Here is a 24,422-nt window from a genome sequence, read left to right as displayed (position 1 = left end):
TCCTGAATCACATGTTCACTTAACCTCATGATAGTTTCCACCCAAGTCAAGGAAAGAACACAGGATTGACTACAGCCTTCTAATTATTGTGCTTCTTGAATGTTTCTTAACAGCAGTCCATCCGTACTTACTGTAGACAGTTCAAGCACTTTAAATAGAGACTTTCTAATAAGGAGACACAGCACTCAAAAAATCCTCCATAGAAATGCATGGGGTTAGTTTGTAATGCCAATATGGCAGTTGTCTACGCATATCACACCCCTTCTGCAGCAAAACGTCAATATGTGAATACATTGAGCCAATCACGTGCTCTGTTGTGCATACATTGAGCCAATAATGTGGTGTGTTGTGAAGACATCGTGCCAATCATGTGTTGTGATATCGCCGCTGGAGCAAGATTGGTGTCATGAAGCCTTTCGCACGCGCATTTCTACCGAAATAGATGCCCGATAAGTGCCCAAAAAGCGTTGCAATATGGCCGCCGAGTCGAGGGACTTGCCTAAAAGGACTTTGCTTTAAAGTCCAAATCAGACAAGATTAGTTTGACGTGGAGATGTTGGATAATGCAATTATGCCACTCAGAAGACTGCTTTAAGCATGTCTATGCCACAAGCCAGGGGTGAAACAATGTTGGCAACTTGCCTTTTCAGTTTGCATGCACACACACGCACGCACACGCACACACACATACACACACACACACACATATCTCACCTCTGGACGGAGCGCAGCTTGACCTTGCTCATGTCCTTGAGCACGTCTAGCATGCTGGGCTGTTTGGGCCCCGAGACCAGCATAGTCTGCTGTAGGCTGTTGTCCTTTGTGCCGCGGCGCTCTCTGATGAGCTCAATGGCCGAACACCTACTACCGGTTGGGGGTAGCGGTGGAGGTAAGGGTGGGGGAGGAGGAGGAGGTGGTGGAGGAGGGGGAGCTGTGGGAATCAGGAAAGGAAGTCAATGAGGATTAAGAGCAGAATTCCTGAACCAAAGATTCTGGAACACTAACCGCCTCAATCCTCTCTGACTAAACATGGATGGAAGCTCAGAGTCTGTTAGAAGGCACAAAGGTACAGATTATAACATGTCCTCATTGCACAGTTTATATGCACTTTGGCTGCTTTAGCCGTCAGCCGGCTAACTCGCGTCAGACTGCACTGTTTTTTTTATTTTGTTTTTTTTTGTTTTTTTCCCACAGTATTCTGTGAACATGAGACATGAGCTCTGTGTTAAAATTGACCGGATTTCTCTTTGAACACCCTACAAGAAAATAATTCAGTGCTCTAAAATAACCATGCATATGCTGTATGTATATGCAAGTGTGGAAGTATCATTTATATAGCTAATTAAATGGGTTTTATATACAATATTCTGTCTGTTGCTAAAGTTAAACAGCAGTCCCTCGCCAAATCACTTCTGGGACCTTTTAAAGAGTGTGTGACCTTCACAGGCCTGCTCTGAGGTTGAAGTTGAGCTCATGCTCACACACACACACACACACACACACACACACGTCCCCCTCTCACCAGCTGTGTTTGCGTGGCGTTCCTGCGCCAGGACAATCTGGGCAATCTGAGCTCTGAGGCGGGCCAGCTCTGTCTCCAGGGCGCTGATCTTCTGCATGGCCTCATCGCTGACCACCGTCGGACCCTGCAGGCTGGGTAGTGAACACTGGCAGCCGAGCGTCTGATGCTGTTGTTGCGTACAGAACCCTAGAAATGGTTGTGCATGAAAATCCCAGTAACTGAGGAGATTGTAAAATAACCATATTACAATCAAAGTTCAAGAGATTGTTTTGACCAGGATGCCCCCTAAATGCATTGAATCAGCTGCCATGTGATTGGTTGATAATTGCATTAACAAGAAATGTGATTGGTTGATAATTGCATTAACAAGAAATGTATGGCCGGATCTAGAATGAGGCTATATGTGTCTTCTGCACAACCTAATATGTGGCCGACTGACTAAAATTGCGTCCAAATTCAAACCCCTCCTCCTCAATTGTATTGCTCGTGGAGTACTCGTCACACATACAGTATATCCTTTGCATCATGTGAACGAGTGGAACCAGGGCTTTCAGAGGATATCAAGTTGCTGTGATAGACAGACATTGAACATACACGAATTTAAATCATATTTGCATTCTGCACACCCATTACTCACGGTGAAATATCTCACAAACACTTTACTCAACCCATGGCAAGCCATATATCAAAATAAACAGCAGACCTTACTGGATATGAGGATATGAAGTAGGCCTGCACGATTCGGAGCAAAATTCATCACAATTATTTAGCTTAGAATTGATATTACGATTCTCAGCTACAATTTCTTTTCTCACAAAGTGTAATGTTTATTGCACACACAAACCATGACAAGACAAAACAAATTGTCAGTACCAAACATAGAATTTGTTGGCACCTGTAGCACATTGCGCATTGCCACAAGCCTGTAAACATAGAGGCTTCAATGAATAAAGAAAATGCTGGCCATTAAAGTACAGTAGGCTACCAAAAATAGAACATATAACACATTGAATTAAATATGGTCCTGATACAGGCTCTATCTGAACTCCTTGAACGTGTCTTTACATAATTAAAACATGTCAATCAACATGCTGAAGCTTCAGTCTCTAGAGAAATGGACTTTATCACTTGTCAATTTAAGTACAGTATCAAAAACAGAATGATTTCTTAGCACACTCTTGAACTGCTTGGCCATTCAGTTCGGTTTGAGACTGAGTGGTTGGCTGATTCTCGTCACTAGTACCCAAAGTTTTATGCAGTAGCCTACCCTAGGCTACAGATTATTTCTTAAAAGTTATTTCTCCACTACTGGTTAATTTTATCAAACAGGTGCTTTCTCTACGTCCTCCGCAATTAAGCCACAGGTAGTTTGGTAAAGAGACGTTTGAATAAATTAGTGTTTGAATTGACAACACGATTGACAATGTTGTGATAAGTAGGCTAATACTAACTTTGTTCAAAATTGATGCATTTAAGTTAACTTTGCAAAGCTGTCTAGGCTACACCGCACCAGTTGTAGTCTGCATAAACAGTCCTTGCACAAGCAGTGTGGGCTGAAGCCAACCTGTTTGAGGGAGATCAGTGCAGGGAGAGAATGTGTGTTCTACCCTGCACACTACAATGAAATAATGTATCTAGACTAATCTATATTTTAAATAAACAATCACTGCATGCTGCTATGGAAACAATACGTCAATATATTAGAGATATTGTGAGTAATGCTGGAATGGATGTTACAGTTATTCTGTAACTGTAACTAATTAGGCCTACTGAAATTTGAATTGCAATGCATTACCATACTTTGTTACCCAATAAAGTAACTAAATTACTGTAGCGCCTAACTTTATAACTCATTACCCCCAACACTGCTAGTAGGCTACCTGGTAACGGTAGTTTAACACTATTCTATCAACATAGACAATTACATCGATAGTCTGCCGTTACAATTTATTTGCCTCAGGCATACTGTGGAGTGGGTAAGACTGTTTTTAGTGGCAGGCTAGCACATACTGTTGACTTGCGCTAGTCTAGCACCAGCGAACTCTGCAACCAGCAGGACTGGATGAAACATGTTGAAAACAGTCTCCACTAATAAATATCACACTTGCTAACTTGGAAATGAGGTCCTATGTCCAAAATTCTGAACCACCCCTTTAAACAGCAGTTGGGCAGCTGTGGCCTACTGGTTAGCGCTTCGGACTTGTAACCGGAGGGTTGCCGGTTCGAACCCCGACCAGTAGGCACGGCTGAAGTGCCCTTGAGCAAGACACCTAACCCCTCACTGCTCCCCGAGCGCCGCTGTTGTTGCAGGCAGCTCACTGCACTGGGATTAGTGTGTGCTTCACCTCACTGTGTGTTCACTGTGTGCTGAGTGTGTTTCACTAATTCACGGATTGGGATAAAGGCAGAGACCAAATTTCCCTCACGGGATCAAAAGAGTATATATACTTATACCCTCGACAAAACACTTCTGGGACCTTTAAAGAGTGTGTGACCTTCACAGGCCTGCTCTGAGGATGAGCTCATGCTCACACACACACACACACACACACACGTCCCCCTCTCACCAGCTGTGTTTGCGTGGCGTTCCTGCGCCAGGACAATCTGGGCAATCTGAGCTCTGAGGCGGGTCAGCTCCGTCTCCAGGGCGCTGATCTTCTGCATGGCCTCATCGCTGACCACCGTCGGACCCTGCAGGCTGGGTAGTGAACACTGGCAGCCGAGCGTCTGAGGCTGCTGTGTACGGGACACCAGGCCCGACGGAGCCTCCGACCTGCAACAGAACAACCAACCAATCAATGCAGGGGAAATCGATCAATCGCTCAAGCAATCAACACAATGAAGTTTAATGTAAAAAAAACATTACAGTTTGTGATGTATTGGTTGCTTCCTGGATGCTGTAAGGTCTTCCTAATGGCTTGGCTAAGTCATCTTCCCTTCCTGTATTTACTCAGAGCCATGTGATGACTCATTACAACTAAAACAATCATTTAGCATCAGGCTTGCATTGATGCTTGCTGGCTTGACTATCACCATGTTTTTACCTGTTCAACCTTTTAGCAGAAGTGGCAGAGTGTTTATGATATTGTCCATCATACACAAATAACAATAAACAGCATCATTAGAACAAACAAGGATTCCTTGCTTATTCCTTGCTATTCCTATTCATCCAAACCAGGGTCCGCTAGAAAACGGGTCTGGGGTACGGATCGTTAGAACTCTGGTGCAGTTCGAATTCTATCTGTTGGGTCATTCCACGTCAGTTCAACCAGGGCCCACGCACTTAGGTCTCAAAAAATTCTGAAAAAATTACCAGGTGTACCTATGTTACCCAGGAGACACACTGTAAAATTACTCTTATGTAAGATCAATATGTGTAGCATGATCTCCATGATCAACTTTGAGGGACAGCTATGACCATGCAGGATTATCCAGACCAAACGTGACGATTTTGCTACATACTATTCCTATTTATGTACCAGCATGCAAAATTTGAGCCTCCTACATGGTTTAGTTCTTGTGCTGTGGGCTTGTGAACTTTGACAAAAAAAAGAGCCCGAACAAAATTGACACCCCCTCCCCCTGTAAAACTGGCTGTATCTTGGAAAGTATTGATCTTACATAAGAGTAATTTTACAGTGTGTCTCCTGGGTAACATAGGTACACCTGGTACTTTTTTCAGAATTTTTTGAGACCTAAGTGCGTGGGCCCTGGTTGAATTGACGTGGAATGACCCTGTTCCAAAACCAGGAAATAAACTGCTGTTTTTGTGACGTTGCCAATCGATATTGGTAAAAAGAAGCTAGTGTTTATGACATAAATGGACCCAGGTCCACAAACAAAAATGTAATGTGAACAGAGCTGGGTCAGGGCTAGGGGGTAGTAATCGCACTCGGGTACGGTCCAGTTAAACAGACCCACTGTGAATGCACCCTAACAGACTTGACTATAAGATTACTTGAAAAAAGTGAAAGGGTGTCATACTTACTGTCGATTTCCAGATGGACCCAATTTAATATTTCTAGCTTCTGAGAAGTCCATCTGAAGGAAAGCTCGCACATCAGGACTGTGTGTTTGAGTCAGCAAGAGAAAAAGAGATAAAAAGGCACAAGTTAAATGTCTGACTACGACTAAAACAAAGCCACTGCTGTTAGAAGTCTATACAGCCCACACTGGCTACCATTAGGGGATGAATTACAGAACTGATTAGTGAATAATGTAGTGAATAATAATATGCATGAGATGTACTGCATAACTAGCCAATGCACTCACTGGCTGATGAGTTGCGGATGGGACACGATTTGCTGGATGAACTCATTTAACCCAGTCCTCCTTTGCTTTAAAAACTCTGATTAGAGGAGTTTCAGATCAGTCATCATTTAGTTTTTCATTCAGAATAAGTAAATTTATGAAAGCAAGTTAATTCAAAAAGAGTATTTGATACTGCCCATTCATTAATCTTTGATTCATTAAATATCTTAATTCAAAGTTAAAGGAATTATCCGGAGTAAAATGCACTTTAGATCGATTTACGGATGATTGGGAGTACATACGTTGAGTTGACATCCAAATCATGTCATTCGGATGTGTTTTGAGAAAGTTCGATGTTACCGTTTTTAGTCAAAGCTCATTAGCGTGGAAGTGAGAAGGGCATATTATTTCGCCGCTACAAAACGCTATTTTTATACCTCTTCTACAGTTCCAAACAACATTGCACTTACGTGGTAGTGAGTAGAGGGTCCCTAAAGCCAAACCGAAGTATCCCGAGGTCTTTATGTGGTCGGATAGAGAGTCCAGAATGAATTTCATCAAGCCAGTACCTTTCCGGAAATGTTGCCATCTTTGCTGCCATCTTTAGGGGAAAGTACTGGCTTGTTGCAGCGAAATAATATGCCCTTCTCACTTCCACGCTAACGAGCTTTGATTAAAAACGGTAACATCGAACTTTCTCAAAACACATCCGAATGACATGATTTGGATGTCAACTCAACGTATGTACTCCCAATCATCCGTAAATCGATCTAAAGTGCATTTTACTCCGGATAATTCCTTTAAGTCATGTGACATCAAATATGTGTATACCTGGATCAAAATTGTCTCCAAATATCCTCTTGGCAGGGATCTTCAAGTTCAGGGAAGGAAACAGTTTTTTCAACTATAAAAATAACATGCAATGATTCATGAAGAAACAGAAAGCCTCCTTCATAATTGACAAACAGCCATTATTATTTCACAATTGCATGACAGATTTTTGAGTTTGTTCCAGTACTCCTCTCAGAATGCCTATCCTCACGCTCGCTCGTTTTAAAACAAAGCACCATAAATCTTTACATTTGCTGTTAATGTTTCAAAAACCATGTAATTCACTATCCTTTCACTTTCAAAAGAACATTCAATTGGACAAGGTCAAATGACTTCTTCAAAGGGCATATAGTTTTACAGGGATAAGACAATTCAAGTATTACAGGAAATGGGAAAAAAGTGTTTTGATAAAACCGTGGACATAAATAAGCATGTCCCTGAAGAACAGCTCATCTCCAACCAAACTACTAGCCTGGAAAATCCAGACCCTGGTAATCTAGAAAGATTAAGGGTCTGGCCACAAACAATGTAATGGCCCAACTCGAGGGGTGGCACCAAGCATGCATTTGAAAATCTTACTGCACGCAATTGGATAACACTAGACCAATGTTTACTCTAAATGTTTCCGGACTTTGACGCAATTGGATAACACTACGATCAATGTTTACTGACCTCCAACGTTGCAGTCATCATCAGTTTAGCTCGCCTCTGGCCCGCCTATATCATATACACCGATTTGATTGGTTCCACGGGATGCAAGGGGTAAAAGTAATGTGCATCTTTGCTTGTTGCCAGAGTGTCTCGCAGAGACAATTCCATTGTGCTCTCGCGGGAACTCTGCATTTCCAGGGTACCAAACTACTGGACTGAGATGCGGAATGCTTTGTTTATTCTGGGCATCAAAAGCCCTCTGTTTGAGCTATCAGGTCATTAAATGAGCTATCAGGTCATTATTTGAGCTATCAGGTCATGCTTCCACTCACATGATCAGTACAGATAAGAAGAATGTCTGGAAATATAGGTTCTTCACAGCTCTGCTCAATACTTATTAGACTTGAACAGGAGCAGTTCTACTTACCGCATTGCACAGCTTATCAAATTCTGAGTATCGCCTGAAGACAAACCTTTCATGTCTTCCAACAGTAACCACCACTTTGTAAACCTGGAGAATGGTAAAAAAAGAATTTAGATTTTTATGTTGATTTTGGCCCACTTCCATTTAGCTCGTTTTGAATCCTCATGTGCAACCTGGATTTCTACACAAATGATAACGTTTGTACTATAGCATATAGGCTTTTATACTAACTAGCCTACAGTCAAATGTGACCGATTGACCAATTGTGACCGATTGACAATTATTTTCTCTCAAAAATATTGTTAACTTATTCTGACTATCATGAGGCTCCTTGACTTTGTTAACACAGGGCATCTGAACACACAAAACAAATTTAGATAATTTTTATAACAATTTGAGTGCTTTATTTAACTTTAGAACACCCATGTGTATTTCCGGTCAAAAATGACCGGCCATTAGAAATTAATGGGTGAGAAAATGGTCAGTGCATAAAATTGAGTCCAGGCACATAGTTATTGATCAGATGGACTGTATGTGTGCTTCTGCACTGTACATTAAAACACACACACAAGCACACCCTCACTCCCCCTCTTTGCTTCTATGCCAGCCCCCACTGGAACCTTTCCCCAATAGATTCTTCCCCTTTCTGACTTCCATGAGCTCAGGTCAGTGAGGCCTGCAGGCCATAGATAGCAAATGGAAGTTCAAAACTGGTTATATTCAATAGAACACAAGTTGATACAAAGGTCTATCACAACATTAGATGATAGTATGTGTGTTACTATGGATTTCTAACAGGTTTTAATGCAGCGGTTATTTTTTACCGGGAACACAAAACAAGTAAACATAAAACGAACACAACAGGAGGGCATTGCTGACAAATTGTTCCATCAGTTGAATGACGGAACGACGTAGGAATTTAGGATAACACAACCTGCTCTTTCCCCACCAATCTCACGAGACAACTGCGGGGATGGAGATGATGTGTACTCACAGTGTAGCGCTTATTCTTGTCCCTTATCTCAACGTGGCAATGAATGCTGACATTAGGGCAGCTAGATGTCTCCTCCATGCTGCAAAGACCAGTAACTCAAACTCGTGAAATTCAAACTCGTTGTGAAATTCAAACTCGTTGGGTATTGCAGCTTCTTTGGTTGTGAGAAGGTTCTGTGAGACTCTGGTGCAACGGTGTACAGGCGATCTCCATAGTGCCACTAATGTCTGTAAACAAATGGCAAGGGGGAAAAAAGAGAAGTGAGACATTAAAGAGAGAAACAACATAGTTATAATTCCCTGAGCTGACAAGAGTGAGAACAGCAGGTCAGTTGGTCACCTGCTTCAACCTGCTGATAGCAAGGAGTCTCTGCCTGCACAGCCAAGCACCACACCCTCTTCTCCTCCTCACACTGGCTGCTGTACCTCTACTGTTTTCATTATTATTCATCCCTTCCTCATTCTCTCATGTGTCTTTCTTATTATCTCTCTTACACACACACACACACACACACACACACACACACACACCACTTTGTTTATCCCTCCATTCTTCCTCCTGTTTGATGCTGATGGCCATCATGGAAGCAAACGGACACCCTTTGCATGTCACCATGGCTCTGACCCTTGCCCCAGCACACAACCTCATGCTGGGTTGCTGACTGTTGTCCCTTCCTGTCCTGGTATTTTTAGACGACTTTCACAACTCTTCAAAGAGTGAAACATGCACGCCAAGCCAAGCCAGGTATGTGCACTCAGCCGGACAGTTAGATCCTGACAGAATAGCAAAGCATCATAATTCTTCTGATCCTTAACAGCATCGAACGTGATTCAGTCAATCATAACCAAGGACCAGAACTATCAGAAAGGGCACTCTATTGACATGTGTACATTACATGTTCTATTGCAAGTCTACTGCAAATGGTGATAGAATAATGATCAGAATATTAAGCCTTTTCTTTCTCAATTTTTCAATTTTCAATTTGTTTGTAAGGGACACTGTGCAATTAAAACATACATGTAAACATTTGATGCATTGCACCACCTTGGGCTAATTTACATCTGTAGTCCCACAGGAAGCACAAATACAATATACAAGCACAAATACAAATACAACATTTTTAAAACAAAACATCGCTCAATAAGTAAAAAAAACATGTAGCAAATATCAATAAGTTACATTTGTTCCACAGGTACACATACAGTATATGCACCACATGATCAGGGGTGTAGCGGCGTGCGCCACACACAACTCAACAGCCCCCATTCACACACACACACACACACACACACACACACACACTGACAACCCCATTGGAGAGAAGAGTGAAGAGAGCACTGTTGAGAGATTTTAAGTATTTTTTTAGATTAGTTTTAAAGCTACTGAACAAAGAAAGCGATGTCAGATTCCATAAGATGCAGGGATACATGCAACATTTCCAAGTTGATCCATTTGCAATCCAAATGTACATGGAGACCGGAGTTAACACTCTTGTCCAGCACCCAAGAAGAAAGGCCCCTGTGACATTACATCTTGATACCACAGGGAGTGTTTGTTGTAAGGTGCCAGGTCAGAATAAAAGAGTCCTCTACTACAGTATGCTCTGACTCTACCTGGTGGTGAAAATGCACCCCCACTGCCAGTGTGTGAAATGCTGACAAATGAGCATTCTATTCCACCAGTAACCTCTTGGTTGATGCAATTTGTCCGAAAAGTCGCAACACATCAAATCGAGGGTGCACCAAATAGAGACAGACTACAGTCGGGCTCTAATCCAGAGTTTTCTGATGGCCTTTAACAGATAAAGTAGCTAGCTTGACAGTGCTTTCTCTATTTGCCGGAATCAGAAGACCTGAAGACCTGTTCTCCACATATGTGCTGCACATATCCTGAAGGCTGTCAGACAGCTAATTGGTAAAAAAAAAACATCTGACCTAGGAGTAAAGGTTTTGCAACTTTTGCCTTTGCAAGGTTGCAAAACACAACAGCAATGGCAACTGCACTGGGGTTCTTCCGGTCCTTATGTATACTGCTGACTGGTAAACATAACTCCAGCCTGGTCAAGGAAAATCTGAAGGCCTTGCAGAAGTCAATAAAAGAAGGAAACATTGCTGATTTTTAAGAAGAGGACAAAGAAGACACGGCCAATGAGGAGGAGTGAAGAAAACAATTATTATTCAGACCCAGAAGTACAAATCTGTCTGTATTCTTTTGGGTTATCATCTGGGAGCAATTAAATGAAAGATGCTACATTACAATCTACATTACTTGATGGCACATGTGTTCTCTTTTTCTACTCTATTATTTATTTTATTTATTTATCATTATTATTGTTGTGAGCTGACACACAAGCATGGGAAGAAAGCAAAGTTGATACCACTAGACCACTACCACAGACCTAGACTATTGACACAATCTACCACAGACCTAGACTATTGACACAATCTACCACAGACCTAGACTATTGACACAATCTATGGCCTATGTAAAAAGTCAACCATTGCACACCCCAGAACATGTAAAGTTGCCCATGCACTGGGATATAATTTCTCTTCTCATATGTCGACCGAGTGTGAGTTAACCCAATGAAAATGCATTTGTCAGCTGTGCTTTGGAGGTGATGATGAGGATAACATGCAGTTTCATTAAGCAGGAAAAAGCAATTGAGAAAAACTGTAACCTTGAGAAAAAGTTTGTAACCTAACTTGCTATGGAGACAGTGACTCTTATACATTACACAAGTCGCTACAAAACTGTCTGCCAAATGACTAAAGGCTATAAGTGAAGAAATGTGTTTAGTGTTTTGTAAAAAGTGTGTGGCTGGCTGATAATGTGCTTATAGCTGTGCTAATTTGTGCTGATATTTTGCTTTTTCAGTTTAAGATTTCATTAACTGTGGAATACTTTTGATTTTTGTAAACAAACTATAATAATAAGGAAATGTTACAATGCAGAACTAATATTGTAGATCTACTCACCACAAAATAGGTTCCTGTAGAAGGCTAAAATATCAAGTTTACAAAACGTCTACATCCATCAAAGCCTGTCCGCTACACTTAAGGAAGTGGCAATAACTTTACAACCTTTCACTTTTGATTCAAATATAAGTGTCAGCAGGGATGTGCACAGGGAGAGTTAAAGTTGCTCGGGCAACAGCCCGTCTGCCCTTTTGACTGAGATGCCCCTTCCAAAAAATAAAAAAATGTATTTCTGTGATTAGAGTCATCCGTTGCTACGATAGATATCCGTCAACTTATTTCCGTAGAGGTCATGGTATCATTGTAGTTTCCCCAAGGGGAAAATTCTTCTTCTAATTGCAAAAAACGAACTATCGCTTTTATTTTGAAACTTTTATGTTGATTAGTGCAGCTATGTAGCCTAGTAGAAGTTTTTTCCAATTTTGTTAACGTAAGCAATATTAAGACCAAACCAACTGTTGCATTTTTGCATGTGAAATACATGTAGCCTAGGCAATGACAAGACTATATTTGATGGAGAATACGTGAAGTTTTACCATTAAGATTGGCAAAAGGTGAGAAATAGGCAGACATCATTATAGTAACCTTAATAACTTTAGACAACAGGTGAATTGTGTGGTGATTTTCTATGACTTAAAGGATGCATGTATGGTTTTTACAAACTTTAATATTACTGCAATTATTTCGAGACTTCAAGGCCTGTACACATCTTGAACAGACCCGAAGTCAAGTGGTGGGGTGCAGGAGGATACAGTAGACTCTAGGCCTTTCATATGATGGCCAGTATCAGAGGATGAGAAAATGAATATCTAGTTCCCAGACCCCATCTCAATGAGATGAGGTCTGACGTTAGCCAGGCTAAAAATGTGCAGCCCAGTGCAATGCAGCCCAGCAGCTCAGGTCACAATGAGGTGATCACAACAATGTTAAAACTCCATGCAGAAAGGATCAGATTCCAAAAATAATTCCGTGGAAATGCATGGATTCCAGTTGCTGCTACTGGAGGAAACTGGAATCCATGCATTTCCACTGAATTATTTTTGGAATCTGATCCCTTATCATACCTGTTCATTCTTACTTGTCGCTCGACTTATCGTGACTAAATTCAAGATGGCTGCAAACGCTAATCTTCGTGAAGATACTGTCTGCATAAATCATCTTGTAAGTAAACTACCAGTGCTTTTTCAAAGTTCTCAATGTCTCGTTTTAAATGTCAGGGCCCTCGGAAGTCTACCAATGAAGTGTGGAGATACATTGAGCCTCGTAAATGGTGTAAAACAGTGATTCATTTGCATGGCTAGCCCGATGCCGAAGCACCACCATTGAAAAAGCTGTTGGTAGCATCGGCTAACTAGCGCCAGATTTTGGAGTGCAGGGGACAAGCCGAGATGGGCTATGAGACATACCATAGCTGCCAACTCTCACGCATTGGCCGTGAGACACACGCATTTGATTAGTTTCACACACTCACACGCCACACCCACGATTTCTCACGCTGAAGTGTCAACCCGGTCGGTCAGATGCCTGAAAAATGAGTTTAGCCTATAGATCTACCTGTTGAGCCACGGTTATGCTTTCAGAGACGGTGAGAGGGTTCAAGAGCACCCCATTGTCTGTGGAATTTTCTAAATTTTCTACTTCTACTTTGGCTACTTCAAAAGCCATCCCAGGCGCATTCCCCCGGCTTCAGGTAGGCCTATGCTTTGAGTATTTTTCACGCTGAAGTGTCAACGTGGTAGGTCAAATACCTGGCAGATGAGGTTCAACTAAACTAAACCTATACATGATATCACACATCATGTGAACGAGCGGAATCTAAGCTTTCCAATGATATTAGCGCCAAGTTGCTGTGATAAATGGTTCGCGAGAAAATTATCATTGAACCGACGTGCAATTTAGGCTAATCATATTTGCATTTTGCACACAGTGCACACCCATTACTCTCGGTTGTAATATCTCACTAACCCTTCACACAACATGTGGCAAACCTAATATCACAATAAACAGCAAACTGTACCGAATACGAGGATATCATGCCTCTGTTTTTGAAATTGCAACACATTTCTACATAGCCTCATTGGGGCGAAATTATAATGTATTCTAATGTAAACTATTTGTCAGTAGGCCTACATACATTTTTGTAAATTGCTCAGTAGATTATCCCACTATCATGGTTCTTATATTGTCAGGTTCCAGCCAATCCCACTTACACAGATAAATGAATATATTTATATTGCCATGCTTTCTAGTGACATTAATGCAAAAATATAAAGAAAATCAAATAAGGAGACACAAATATTGATATAAAGCCTGACATAAGCCATATGCAAACATTCACATCATGCAGATATGGGTACATCCTGAAAAAGGAATAGCCTGTAGGCTATGGCCATTACAATGACCAATATATTATCTTAAATGAACTAGCTGAAAAACACAGGTGACCACTTCTGCATAATTTCATGGAGTGCTGAACATTTCTGAACTGTGAAATGGACCATATGTTTCTGTGGTTGTGAACTTATTGCAATATCACCATAACTATTCCACCTGTGTATGCATGGTTACGTATAATTCTGAAGTGCAAAATAGCTTAGGCTAGGCCCTACAGCACAAATATTTCCATAAAAATAAGCAAGTCTGACCTCTGAATTTATTTTTAAAAGTGCACCAGATTGATGCATTTAAAAGTTAAAATATACAAACATTTCTTAAATTCTTACAAAACACCCACCCACTTTTTAAAATTGTTAGTTTGGACCCCCCCACTATTGCCGTGCGAAATACCAGTGCTGTTTGTACGCCAAATAAATAATAACCTATAGGTTTATGTAAAACTCCCCATTAACAGCATCACGTCACTAACCACAGCTAGACTGCACAATGGTAGGCTTTCAAAAGCATGACATTTTCGCTTTAGTTTGATATTTAATTTACTTTATCCGCTTTCATGCGTTCATTGAATGTCCGCAGTGCTGTAATGGAAACCTTATTGCGTAGCCAAGTAGCCTATATATTGAGTTATTTTTAAATTATGCGTGATTTACTTTTTATTAATTTCGTAGGCTAGCTTTATTTTGTTATATAGAAGTATCTAAATAACCTGGTAAAATGTACCAGAATTCAGGAAATTGCATCTAGTCAAAAAAAAAAAATTCTGGGGGAGGACCCCCATACCCCCCACTGAAATGTCCCACCCACTTTCAGAATGCCTCCATCGCCCATGGTCCTAGCATTAGGCTAGATCCCTTTGATACCAATGTTAATTTAACTCTGGGACCCTGGTCCCTACACCTGAGAACCAATGTACTTTTTTTTTACTGTACGGTATAATGCTGAACGAGCCAAACAAAAATTTTCGCAGCAAAATTTTGGTTGGCCCCACCAAATCTCACTCCAAGGTTTTTTGAAAAGTTGGCAGCCCTGCATACGTTCACTCTCGGTATCATGTTTCAACACACTTTAGGTCAATATCACACTGGAATTCTCCTTTAAGTTCGGCCAAACTGCAACACTTGTTTGGGCACATTAAACTTTTAACACTGCTATAGAAACAACACTCTTATAATAATCTTGTCTATCCTACTTTTGTGGGCATCACAGCTGCTTAGAATAATGTAAACCATGTTGAAGTTCATTGTGTGTTTCAATTTCACTTTCTGTTCAACGATTCTTTGACCATGCTCTGGAAAAAAACATGTTAGCATTAATAAGAGGATTTGATACTGCTGAGGGCGTACGATTCCGAGGGAATTTTACAACTTAGAACCAGTTCAACTGGTTCTCTATTCCCACCCATGTGATTGCAGAAGTGTGAAATAGATGTGACACTGCATGCTTGAATGATAACCCAAAGTTAGTAGGAATGGACAGGCAGAAAGGTGCACATACACGTACACACATACACAGACATCCCAAGTCTCCCGGAAGTTCCGGGAGTCTCCCGCATATTGATAGCGGCTCCCTGACGCCCGCAAATTAGATAAAATCTCCCGGAATCTAGAGTGAGCGATCAAGAGCGCGCATGCGAGACCGCGTGTGCATCTGAGTGTAGCGCGCACACGAGGGGAGAGAGAGAGAGAGGTGGTGCGTGTGTGTCTGAGCGCATCAAAGACAGAGAGCATCCTGATTGGCCTGTTTCGCTAAATCAACCAATCAGTTTTCAGTGTAGGCGGGCTTTTATGTCTTTTCTCCCGAACTTAATTAATCAGTTCAGTAGAAACAGGAGCGTCATGGTAGAGTCAGTGCCTCAAAAAAAGGAAAAATATGTAAGACCCATTTCAAAGTGTAGGCTACCCTTGTCTCATAAGAGTAAAACATAATGATGGACCTAGTCTTGCACGCTGCACTGTTTGTAAACAGTGACTTTAGCATTGCCCACAGCGGGTTAAATGATTGCAAAAGACATGTTGAGGTGAGTTTAACAAGTGTCAATTCATGTGCATATTATTCAGGCCTATAGCCTACTAGATGGCTAGTTGTCAAGGCTACATGAAAAGACCAAACTACCAAAATCTACATATTTTATTTTCACAATTTCTATCTATAGGCCTTCCTTATTTGTTGTACTGACATTATTGTATAGGCTAAAGTTGTTTTTTTTTTTTTTTTTTGGGGGGGGGGGGGGGGGGGGCGGGCTTCGTGATGCCTCCCTGAAATGACTTTTTGCAAGTTGGGATGTCTGCATACATCATACATCATATGTGACTACTGTATACAGAGAGTACTTGACTGGTCAAATCCTATTCATACAGAGAGCATTGGGCTGGTGGAGTCTTACTTGAAGGTTGTATGAGCGATAGCGGGAATACGTCACTTCTGTTGATGTTCAAACAAAACAGAGAGCTAGCTCGCTACTCCCTCCCCCTCCCTCCCGTGCAATTAAAACTCTCCGAAACGCGCATCTCGTAGGTTATTGGTTGAAACACTTCATTTTGCCTTTGAGTAGATTGCCAACCCTTGTTGGTAGCAATTGTTTTTGTGTACAGATCTCGGAACCTCGGCTGTCTACAGGGACGCGTTTTTTGACGGCCTGCTTATGGGGCAGGCAGCTAGCGGATCATTAGGAAAGATTAGATGAATGTGATCATTTATGTTTGGGCCTTTTTTGGGCCTGAAATCGCTGATACAACCTTTAAGTCCTAAGCTAATTAATTTTTAATTAGCTTAGGACTAAGTTAATTTTTTGGCAACATCACAGAGTAGGCCTATCCTGTTGAGATCCCATTGGAATGCTCTTTGTATCACATATGTTAAAATCTTATTGCTACATGGAGTAACAAAATAACAGCATGGTCGGATAGGATACAGTATTTAAAACAGGTCTGAAAAGCTACAACCATATTTTTTGTGAATTTAGTTGCTTGGAAAAGCAGAAGAAATGCTACATATTATTACTTGAAAAAGTATTCAGATCAGATATGCAGCAATAATGAGAGTACTGGACTGATGGAATCTTATTCATACAGAGAGCATTGGGCAGCAATAATGAGATTGTAAATGCTGATGTCTGACTTCGCACTGGCCACAGTGCACGTGCAGAGGTTGTGCACTGAAGGACTGCGCTGAGGAGCTTAAGGATGTCTTCACAGACATCTTTAACACTTCCCTGAAGCAAGCCATCGTCCCATCATGTTTCAAAGCTGCCACCATCATACCTGTGCCGAAGAAAACTGCTCCATCCTGCTTCAATGATTACCGCCCCGTGGCACTGACACCCATCATCATGAAGTGCTTTGAGCGGCTTGTCATGTCACACATCAAATCCATTCTCCCCCCCACCCTGGACCCCTTCCAGTTTGCATACCGAGCCAAACGGTCCACAGAGGATGCAATCTGCTCTGCCCTCCACCCAGCCCTCACCCACCTGGAAAAAAGAGACTCATATGTGAGATTGCTGTTTATAGACTTCAGTTCTGCATTCAACACCATAATACCACAACAACTCATCTGCAAACTTGACAAACTGGGACTCAGTACCTACCTCTGCAACTGGCTACTGGACTTCCTCTGTCAGAGGCCTCAAGTAGTACGTGTTGGCAACAATATCTCAAGCAGCATCACACTGAGCACGGGGGCCCCCCAAGGCTGCGTGCTCAGTCCGCTGCTCTTCACCCTGCTGACGCATGACTGCACTGCAACCTACAGCAACAATCACATAGTGAAATTTGCTGACGACACAACTCTGGTGGGTCTCATCACCAAGGGCGACGAGACTCAATACAGGTTGGAGGTCGACCTTCTGACCACGTGGTGCAGGGACAACAACCTCCTGCTGAACGTCAGCAAGACCAAGGAGATTGTTGTTGACTTCCGGAGAGGTCACACCCAACACCTGCCACTGACCATCGACGGTGCTGTGGTGGAGAGAGTGAGCAGCACCAAATTCCTGGGGGTACACATCAGTGAAGACCTCTCCTGGACCACCAACACTGCATCACTGGCGAAGAAAGCTCAGTGCCGCCTGTACTTCCTGCGGAAACTCAGGCGAGCAAGTGCTCCACCAGCCATCATGACCACATTCTACCGAGGCACCATTGAGAGCATCCTCTCCAGCTGTATCGCTGTGTGGGGCGGAAGCTGCACTGAATACAACAGGAAAGCCCTGCAGCGCATAGTGAACACAGCTGGAAGGATTATTTGTGCTTCTCTCCCCTCCCTGAAGGACATTTACACCTCCTACCTCACCCGCAAGGCGACCACAATTGTGAGTGATGCAAGTCACCCCGCTCACAATTTGTTTGATCTACTGCCCTCTGGGAAGAGGTACAGAAGCCTGCGCTCCCGCACCACCAGACTCACCAACAGCTTCATACACCAGGCTGTTAGGATGCTGAACTCTCTCCACCCTCAGCTACATAACATCTTGGACTTTTAGACCCACAATGGCTGCCTTGCACTACTCCACTTGCACTACTCCACTTGTACACTTGCACACTTGCACACTTTGCAACTTGTTGTTGTTGTCCTGTTGTCCTGAAAACACTTCTGAACACACTTCTGCTGCTCTTACATAACTTGCACCACTATGCCACTTGCATACTTAGGTCAAACAGAACTACCTCAGCCATTTATTGGCCTGACTTTTGCACTATTATATTGACTGTCTACTGTATGCACAATTGCACAATTTTGCTGCTCTTATTTCTTCATTGTATGTGCCTTCTTATTTACTTTTTATATTGTTTACTTGAATGTTATGTTTGTCTGTGGACTTAATTGGTAAAATATGTCTTGTCTCCACCGTGGGATAGTGGGAAACGTAATTTCGATCTCTTTGTATGTCTTGACGTGAAGAAATTGACAATAAAGCAGACTTTGACTTTGACTTTGACGTCTACTGCGGTTAAGAAAAAATCATTCTGAAACTCGCACACATGATCTTTTTCATTTGAACATGTGTCTGCCTACAGCACCCGTGACAAGGAAGTAACTAAAAAGGGGAACTAACTGACTAATACTAAATGGGGATATTTGATAGATGTAGAAAACACAGAGGATACAAATCCACTTCTCTTACAAAGGGAAAAACACTTCTTACCACTACATAGTCATAGTCACATAGACACGACTGGAAAAACCCTTGCTATTTTAATTTCTTTAATTTCTTACTTGGTAGGTCTTTACCAAAAAGCTATGAAAATCAATAAAATGCTGAGCAATGTGACACGACACGACCACCAATTGGAGTGAAGTACGACAGTATTTTTGTGTTAACAATAAGTTCAGGGTCTGTGCCATTACAGTATAACACACATGCATACACACAACAGATAATAATACTGTAATACTGGCAATGCTGTTTAACTTTAATTAAGAATGCACTATGTCTGTCATAGCCTCCTCTTAACCTGGCTAGAGACATTACCAGGGGTGAAAGTAAGCCGGTACTGGGCGCGCATTATAACTCTATATCATAGTACCACCAAGAAATAAAAACTACTTTCACCCCTTCACTACTTTACTTAACCTGGCTAGAGACATTACTTGGCATGGCCCCCATGTGTCCCCCAGGGCCTTTGCTCTTTATTATCAACATCCTCCTACTTGGCTATACACTACTGTACATCAACACGGCATTTCCACTGCTATGCTGATGAGACACAAATCGATATCCACACCAACCCCCTCTTACTTGCTAACCTCCCGCTCCCATATTTAAAAAAAAATGTGAAAATGGGCAATGAGTAAACAAAAGTGGTGTACGTTTAAAACCAGGCTAGAGTGTCTGGAAAAAAATAAATGTTTTTACAAAAAAGTGTCCACAGAGCTTGCTTCCCTGACATGATGTAGAAGACTATTCCAGAGTGATGGTGCCTGAAAAGCAAGAGCTCAGTGATCTGTTGATTTCTTTTTAACAGATGGGAGAGTCAGGAGACCAGCATCCATGGATCAGTGAGGGTGAGAAGGAATATATGGGCTAATGGGTTGTGGCAATTAAGAGGGTGTTAGACCACTTGAAGCTTTGTTAAAAGTTAGAAGAAGAATTTTTAAAATCAATGAAGAGAAATTATGTGATTATTTTTTTTTAGTTTTTGTCAGAACTCTGAACAAGCTGGAGACTTCTCGTTGCACAAGCAGGAAGACCAGAAAGTGGGGCATTACAATTGTCAAGCCTTGGTGATACAAATGCACGAATCAATGTTTCTGCATCCCTCACTCTCTGTCAGCATGGATCTTACCATGCAAAATCATTCTCCTTGTACACAAACCTCTCCACAATCTGGCCCCTCCCCCTAACGTTCAAATCTTTGAAGGGACAGTTCGTTATTTATTTATTTAAGGGGCTACCAGAGGAGTTTTGGGAGCGTTAGTCAAAAAAACATGTGACCCTCTCTCGCCAGCAAGAAACTTTGTGTGGTTAAGAAAGTGATTGAGAAAGCTTTGTATGGTTGAGAACAGGGACATCACTAGGATTTAGAGACTGGGGGGGGGGGGGGGGGGGGGCTTAGCACCTATCAGTTTGTGCGCGCCGAAATGTTTTCATCACATCTTTGAAGTGCTTCTTTAATTAATCATTTATTACAGAATTACATGTATTAAGAGCAGGCTATAACAGAACATCGATCAGTGCCTGTTTTCTGTCTCACCCTCTTTTCTTTACCTGCCCTTTGCTTCCCACTCCTGAGTCTTCATTATGTCTATTTAATTTATAAGGCTGCAGCCAGCTACTTAGAGGGGAATTTCTGTGTAAAATGGAATGTTTAGTATGTACTCTTTACAGGACTAGGAACTGGGCAAGCAGGTGGTGTCCACTATACAAATAACAAACCTACTACTTCTAATAAATCTTTCACTATGCATTCACTTTCACAAAACTACAACACATCTCACTCACATGTATTAATCATAATCTCTTACTAAACGTATAAAACATCCTTATTAATCCCCTATTGTAATTTCACCCCTTATATATATATTCCCACCCGGGCACATTCCATCACACAGGAGGAAGGGGGAGACTCAAACACGCACGCGCACACAAACACGCCGGTGAGAGACACCGAGGAACACTAGTGACAAGTCTCAGCGCGCAACACAAGAAACAATAGTTTAACAAACTATCTTTACACTTACGAAGTTATCCATGCCTCTATTTATATGCAAGGGCCCTCATTGTACTACCAAAGAAGCGTCGGGCTACTTTGAGGTTAAATGGATTTATATTTAAGCAGAACAGAACCTGTTCTGTTCTCTTCCTACAGTACTGACAGCTTTTTGAAAACTTCGGCCAGAACGTTCGAACTCGTCGTTACCATGCTAAGCATAAGCAGGGCTGTTTCAAGGAATTTGGGGGCCCCAAGCAAAATGGACATGGAGCCCCCCCCCCCACACACACACTGCACGCAAAGCCTACAGGAACCACAGCATAGCCATACAGTTTAAGTTCACCCACACTTTATATAAATAAAAAATGTTGACAGTGCAAATACTGCTGTTGCATATATATAGTGTGCATTACCATAAAATCCAATGTCAGCTTCTTCCTCATGAATGGAGAATGAAGTTGATGGTGTACCTGGGAAAATAATTGGAAAAAAAATCAGAAATTACCTGTGAAGTACGTTTGACCATTTCACTGTTAGCATATTGGAAATGGTCATTAACAGCTCAGCTCAGTGAGAGAAATTCACTCTACCTTCATCAGTGGAGGTATCCTTAGGAAGAGCCTGAGGGCTGAAAAATTTAAGCAAAGCACCTTGAGGGAGAAAGAAAAGATATGTTAGCATTTCCATATTTTGATATTTAGAAGGGATGCAGCTGCTTTCACAACTACCAATGCTTACTGTAAAAACATCCCAAGCTAATGTTATACATTAGGCCTACTTGTAGCTTAACATAGCATTCAAGCACTCTGCTGTTTGAGAATTAGACAGACGCACCTGGGGCTTTAGACAGTAAACAGCTGGCGTGCATGAATACTGCTAGACATGAATGTTCCAGTCTGCTTTGATGCACGGAATTTATCGTGTGGTTTTCCTAACCCCCATTTGGTAAATAAATTATCACGGTCGAATAGTTAGTATAGCAGAGAAGCTATGCCACTTTCATCAAAACCTATTACAAAGCTATAGCAATGTTATGTAATTAAATACGATAAACAGTGATTCTGGAACAGATCTGCGTTTTCCTTTTACCGTCAATAAACATATTACAGTATGTAACCATATTCCTTCCGTTCGAAAAAAAAGTTGCGCTAACTGTAACTGTTCTAGTTTGTTACTAGCCTGGCTAGCGCCACCACTTCTCAATGAGACGTGGTCTGGGAACCAAACGTTCATTTTCTCGTATTTGAAAAAAATGCCCAGATCCGTTTATTGGGTGCCACGGATGTCTATCAAATGCGTCTGTGCATAGCTCATCATCGTCTTGCTTTCCCCCCTGCTCTGTGATTGGTTCCCTATCTCAGGCGAAAATTTGCTCCATGGTCTCCAGGCTGCCTTAGCAGCGTGAATCAAATCGCGCGCAAGGCAGCATGGGAACACCCAGGCTAGTTTGTTACAAGCAGCATGGGCCTTCAGGCAGGTAGTTAACATTTTTTGCTAGGCTAGCCTTCCTGCTGCCACATTACACCATTTGTACAAGACAAGTAGAGCTATTTTATCCAGTGTAATTCATCACTAACCACTATCTTGTTTTTTCTTGTCATTCTCTTCCTTTCTCTTCTTTTTTTTCTGGCTTCCGGACGCATAACTTCGCTTCATTATGACTGTGAGGTTTTATATTTTCCCGGCAGCAGAGATCACGAACCTGGCTGGCTGGCTGCTGTCAGCGACTACTGAGAGGGGCCCCCTTGAGGGGGATCCCGGTATTGCCGGTAACAGTGTCGTTGCACTGCATTGACTATCAAAGGGGCGCTCACAGTTTGTTGTTGCATTTTATTCTTAACCAGTCGTTGTCTTGGGGTCCCTGGCCAGCTCGGGGCCCCAAGCAATTGCTTGGTTTGCTTGCCTTCTAGCGACGGGCCTGAGCATAAGCAAAACACATTCTCTGGATTTCCCCATTAAGTTAGCCATAATTAATGAAATAATAAAGTAGTTTTGGGTGGTCGTTAGTTCATGGACACAAGTAGACTCGACCTGTACGCCTAGTATCTTGACTGACTTCGCAGGCTCCGTCAGCATGAGCTGCTCTGCCACTCACCATGCTCTGCTTCTCCCTCACACTCGTCAGGTAACTTCGTATATCCATCTGGTCAAATTTCACTCTGTGATCTGTAATCTCTTTTGTCAATTTCTCTCTTATTTCTTACGCCGAGTGGCAAGTTGCCAAACCAAACCGACCCTTCAGAAAATGTAACATTAACGTGAGCCCTCACCCCTAGCCCCTCCCGCCAGCGCTCTCGGAAACAATATCCAAATTAAAGAGAACTCCTAATTGTATTAGTATTTATTTCAACTCATAATATGGTTTATTATGTCAAGTGCAGGCATGTTACGATTTTCTTACCCCCCCAAAAAAAGAGAAAAAAGGAAACACAATATTACAATAACAGTGAATCCGTATTCACTGTAACAAATATAGATTTGGTTCTGGTAATCACATGTTAATCCCTATTGAAATGTACTATTCTATAGCTGTAAAGTTATTGTGTAATGTGCGCTAGCATGTTAGTCAGGCTTGTGCACTATTCATAATTTTAGAATTGGCCTCCATTCAATTCATGAATTGGGATTTTAATTTAATTGGATCCGGCCTACAGGAAGTTGAAGTTGAAGTTGAAGTTGAATTTGAATTGGAATGACAGGAAGTGGGATTAAATGCATGGCAATTCAAAGAAATTCCATATAGTCATGCAACCAAAATAATGTGTTAAATCTCACATACTGTACATACAGTGTTGGGAAGGTTACTTTAGAAATATAATTGGTTAATGTTATAAGTTACCCATATAAAATGTAGTTTGGATTACATTATTTCAATTGCTTTATCAAAGCAATGTAACACAATCATATCCAACATATACTGTAAAGCTTCATTAATAAACACTATACTTAAATTATGTATATGTATTCCATTGAATTCCAATTCTACTTCCTTTAAATCAAAATTCAAATTGTATTCTGACCTCAATTCAAATGAGGTCAGGAATTGAATTGGAATTAAGGAGTCATTCTCAATTCAATTCTAAATCTTGCACAACCATGATCTTAGAACATCTGCCCCTCTGTGCTTATAGACCACAGGCGCACAGACCTCCATCTCCAGTGCCCAGCTGTGTGTCCATGAAGAGTGATAGGTCCATGGATTATCCTCCCAAATTCAGCAATG

At 41.7% G+C, this 24,422-nt stretch overlaps 3 protein-coding genes and 1 long non-coding RNA gene across 7 annotated transcripts in view; 2 read left to right on the top strand and 2 right to left on the bottom strand.

The window, feature by feature from the left end:
• LOC121719504 (mitochondrial fission regulator 1-like) overlaps nt 1-11,741 on the bottom strand; it is a 15,603-nt gene extending 3,862 nt beyond the window's left edge. Inside the window, exons 1-9 of one of the 3 annotated variants that reach the window (XM_042105213.1) lie at nt 11,652-11,741; nt 8,674-8,900; nt 7,683-7,766; nt 6,605-6,677; nt 5,795-5,870; nt 5,511-5,588; nt 4,090-4,295; nt 1,523-1,708; nt 715-931 (exon numbers count right to left, since the gene is read on the bottom strand). In XM_042105213.1, coding sequence (XP_041961147.1) covers nt 715-931; nt 1,523-1,708; nt 4,090-4,295; nt 5,511-5,588; nt 5,795-5,870; nt 6,605-6,677; nt 7,683-7,766; nt 8,674-8,751 — 998 coding nt within the window. In that variant the 5' untranslated portion in view covers nt 8,752-8,900; nt 11,652-11,741. The remainder of the gene's footprint in view (nt 1-714; nt 932-1,522; nt 1,709-4,089; nt 4,296-5,510; nt 5,589-5,794; nt 5,871-6,604; nt 6,678-7,682; nt 7,767-8,673; nt 8,901-11,651) is intronic. The other 2 variants (XM_042105214.1, XM_042105215.1) reach the window with 2 other exon arrangements.
• Nucleotides 1-24,422, bottom strand: part of LOC121719384 (NACHT, LRR and PYD domains-containing protein 3-like) — a 289,755-nt gene that overhangs the window by 71,683 nt on the left and 193,650 nt on the right. The gene's annotated exons all lie outside the window — the stretch shown is intronic.
• LOC121719397 (NACHT, LRR and PYD domains-containing protein 12-like) overlaps nt 1-24,422 on the top strand; it is a 220,791-nt gene that overhangs the window by 97,041 nt on the left and 99,328 nt on the right. The window lies entirely within an intron of this gene.
• LOC121719753 lies at nt 5,580-24,422 on the top strand. The gene is made up of 3 exons (XR_006034367.1): nt 5,580-5,590; nt 6,119-6,121; nt 24,331-24,422. It is a non-coding gene; the product is annotated as an uncharacterized LOC121719753 (long non-coding RNA).

This window comes from Alosa sapidissima, chromosome 9 (genome assembly GCF_018492685.1).
Source record: "Alosa sapidissima isolate fAloSap1 chromosome 9, fAloSap1.pri, whole genome shotgun sequence".
NCBI classification, from domain to species: Eukaryota; Metazoa; Chordata; class Actinopteri; order Clupeiformes; family Clupeidae; genus Alosa; species Alosa sapidissima.
Note: the sequence above shows the minus strand (reverse complement) of the source record. Positions and strands in the feature narration are given on the sequence as shown.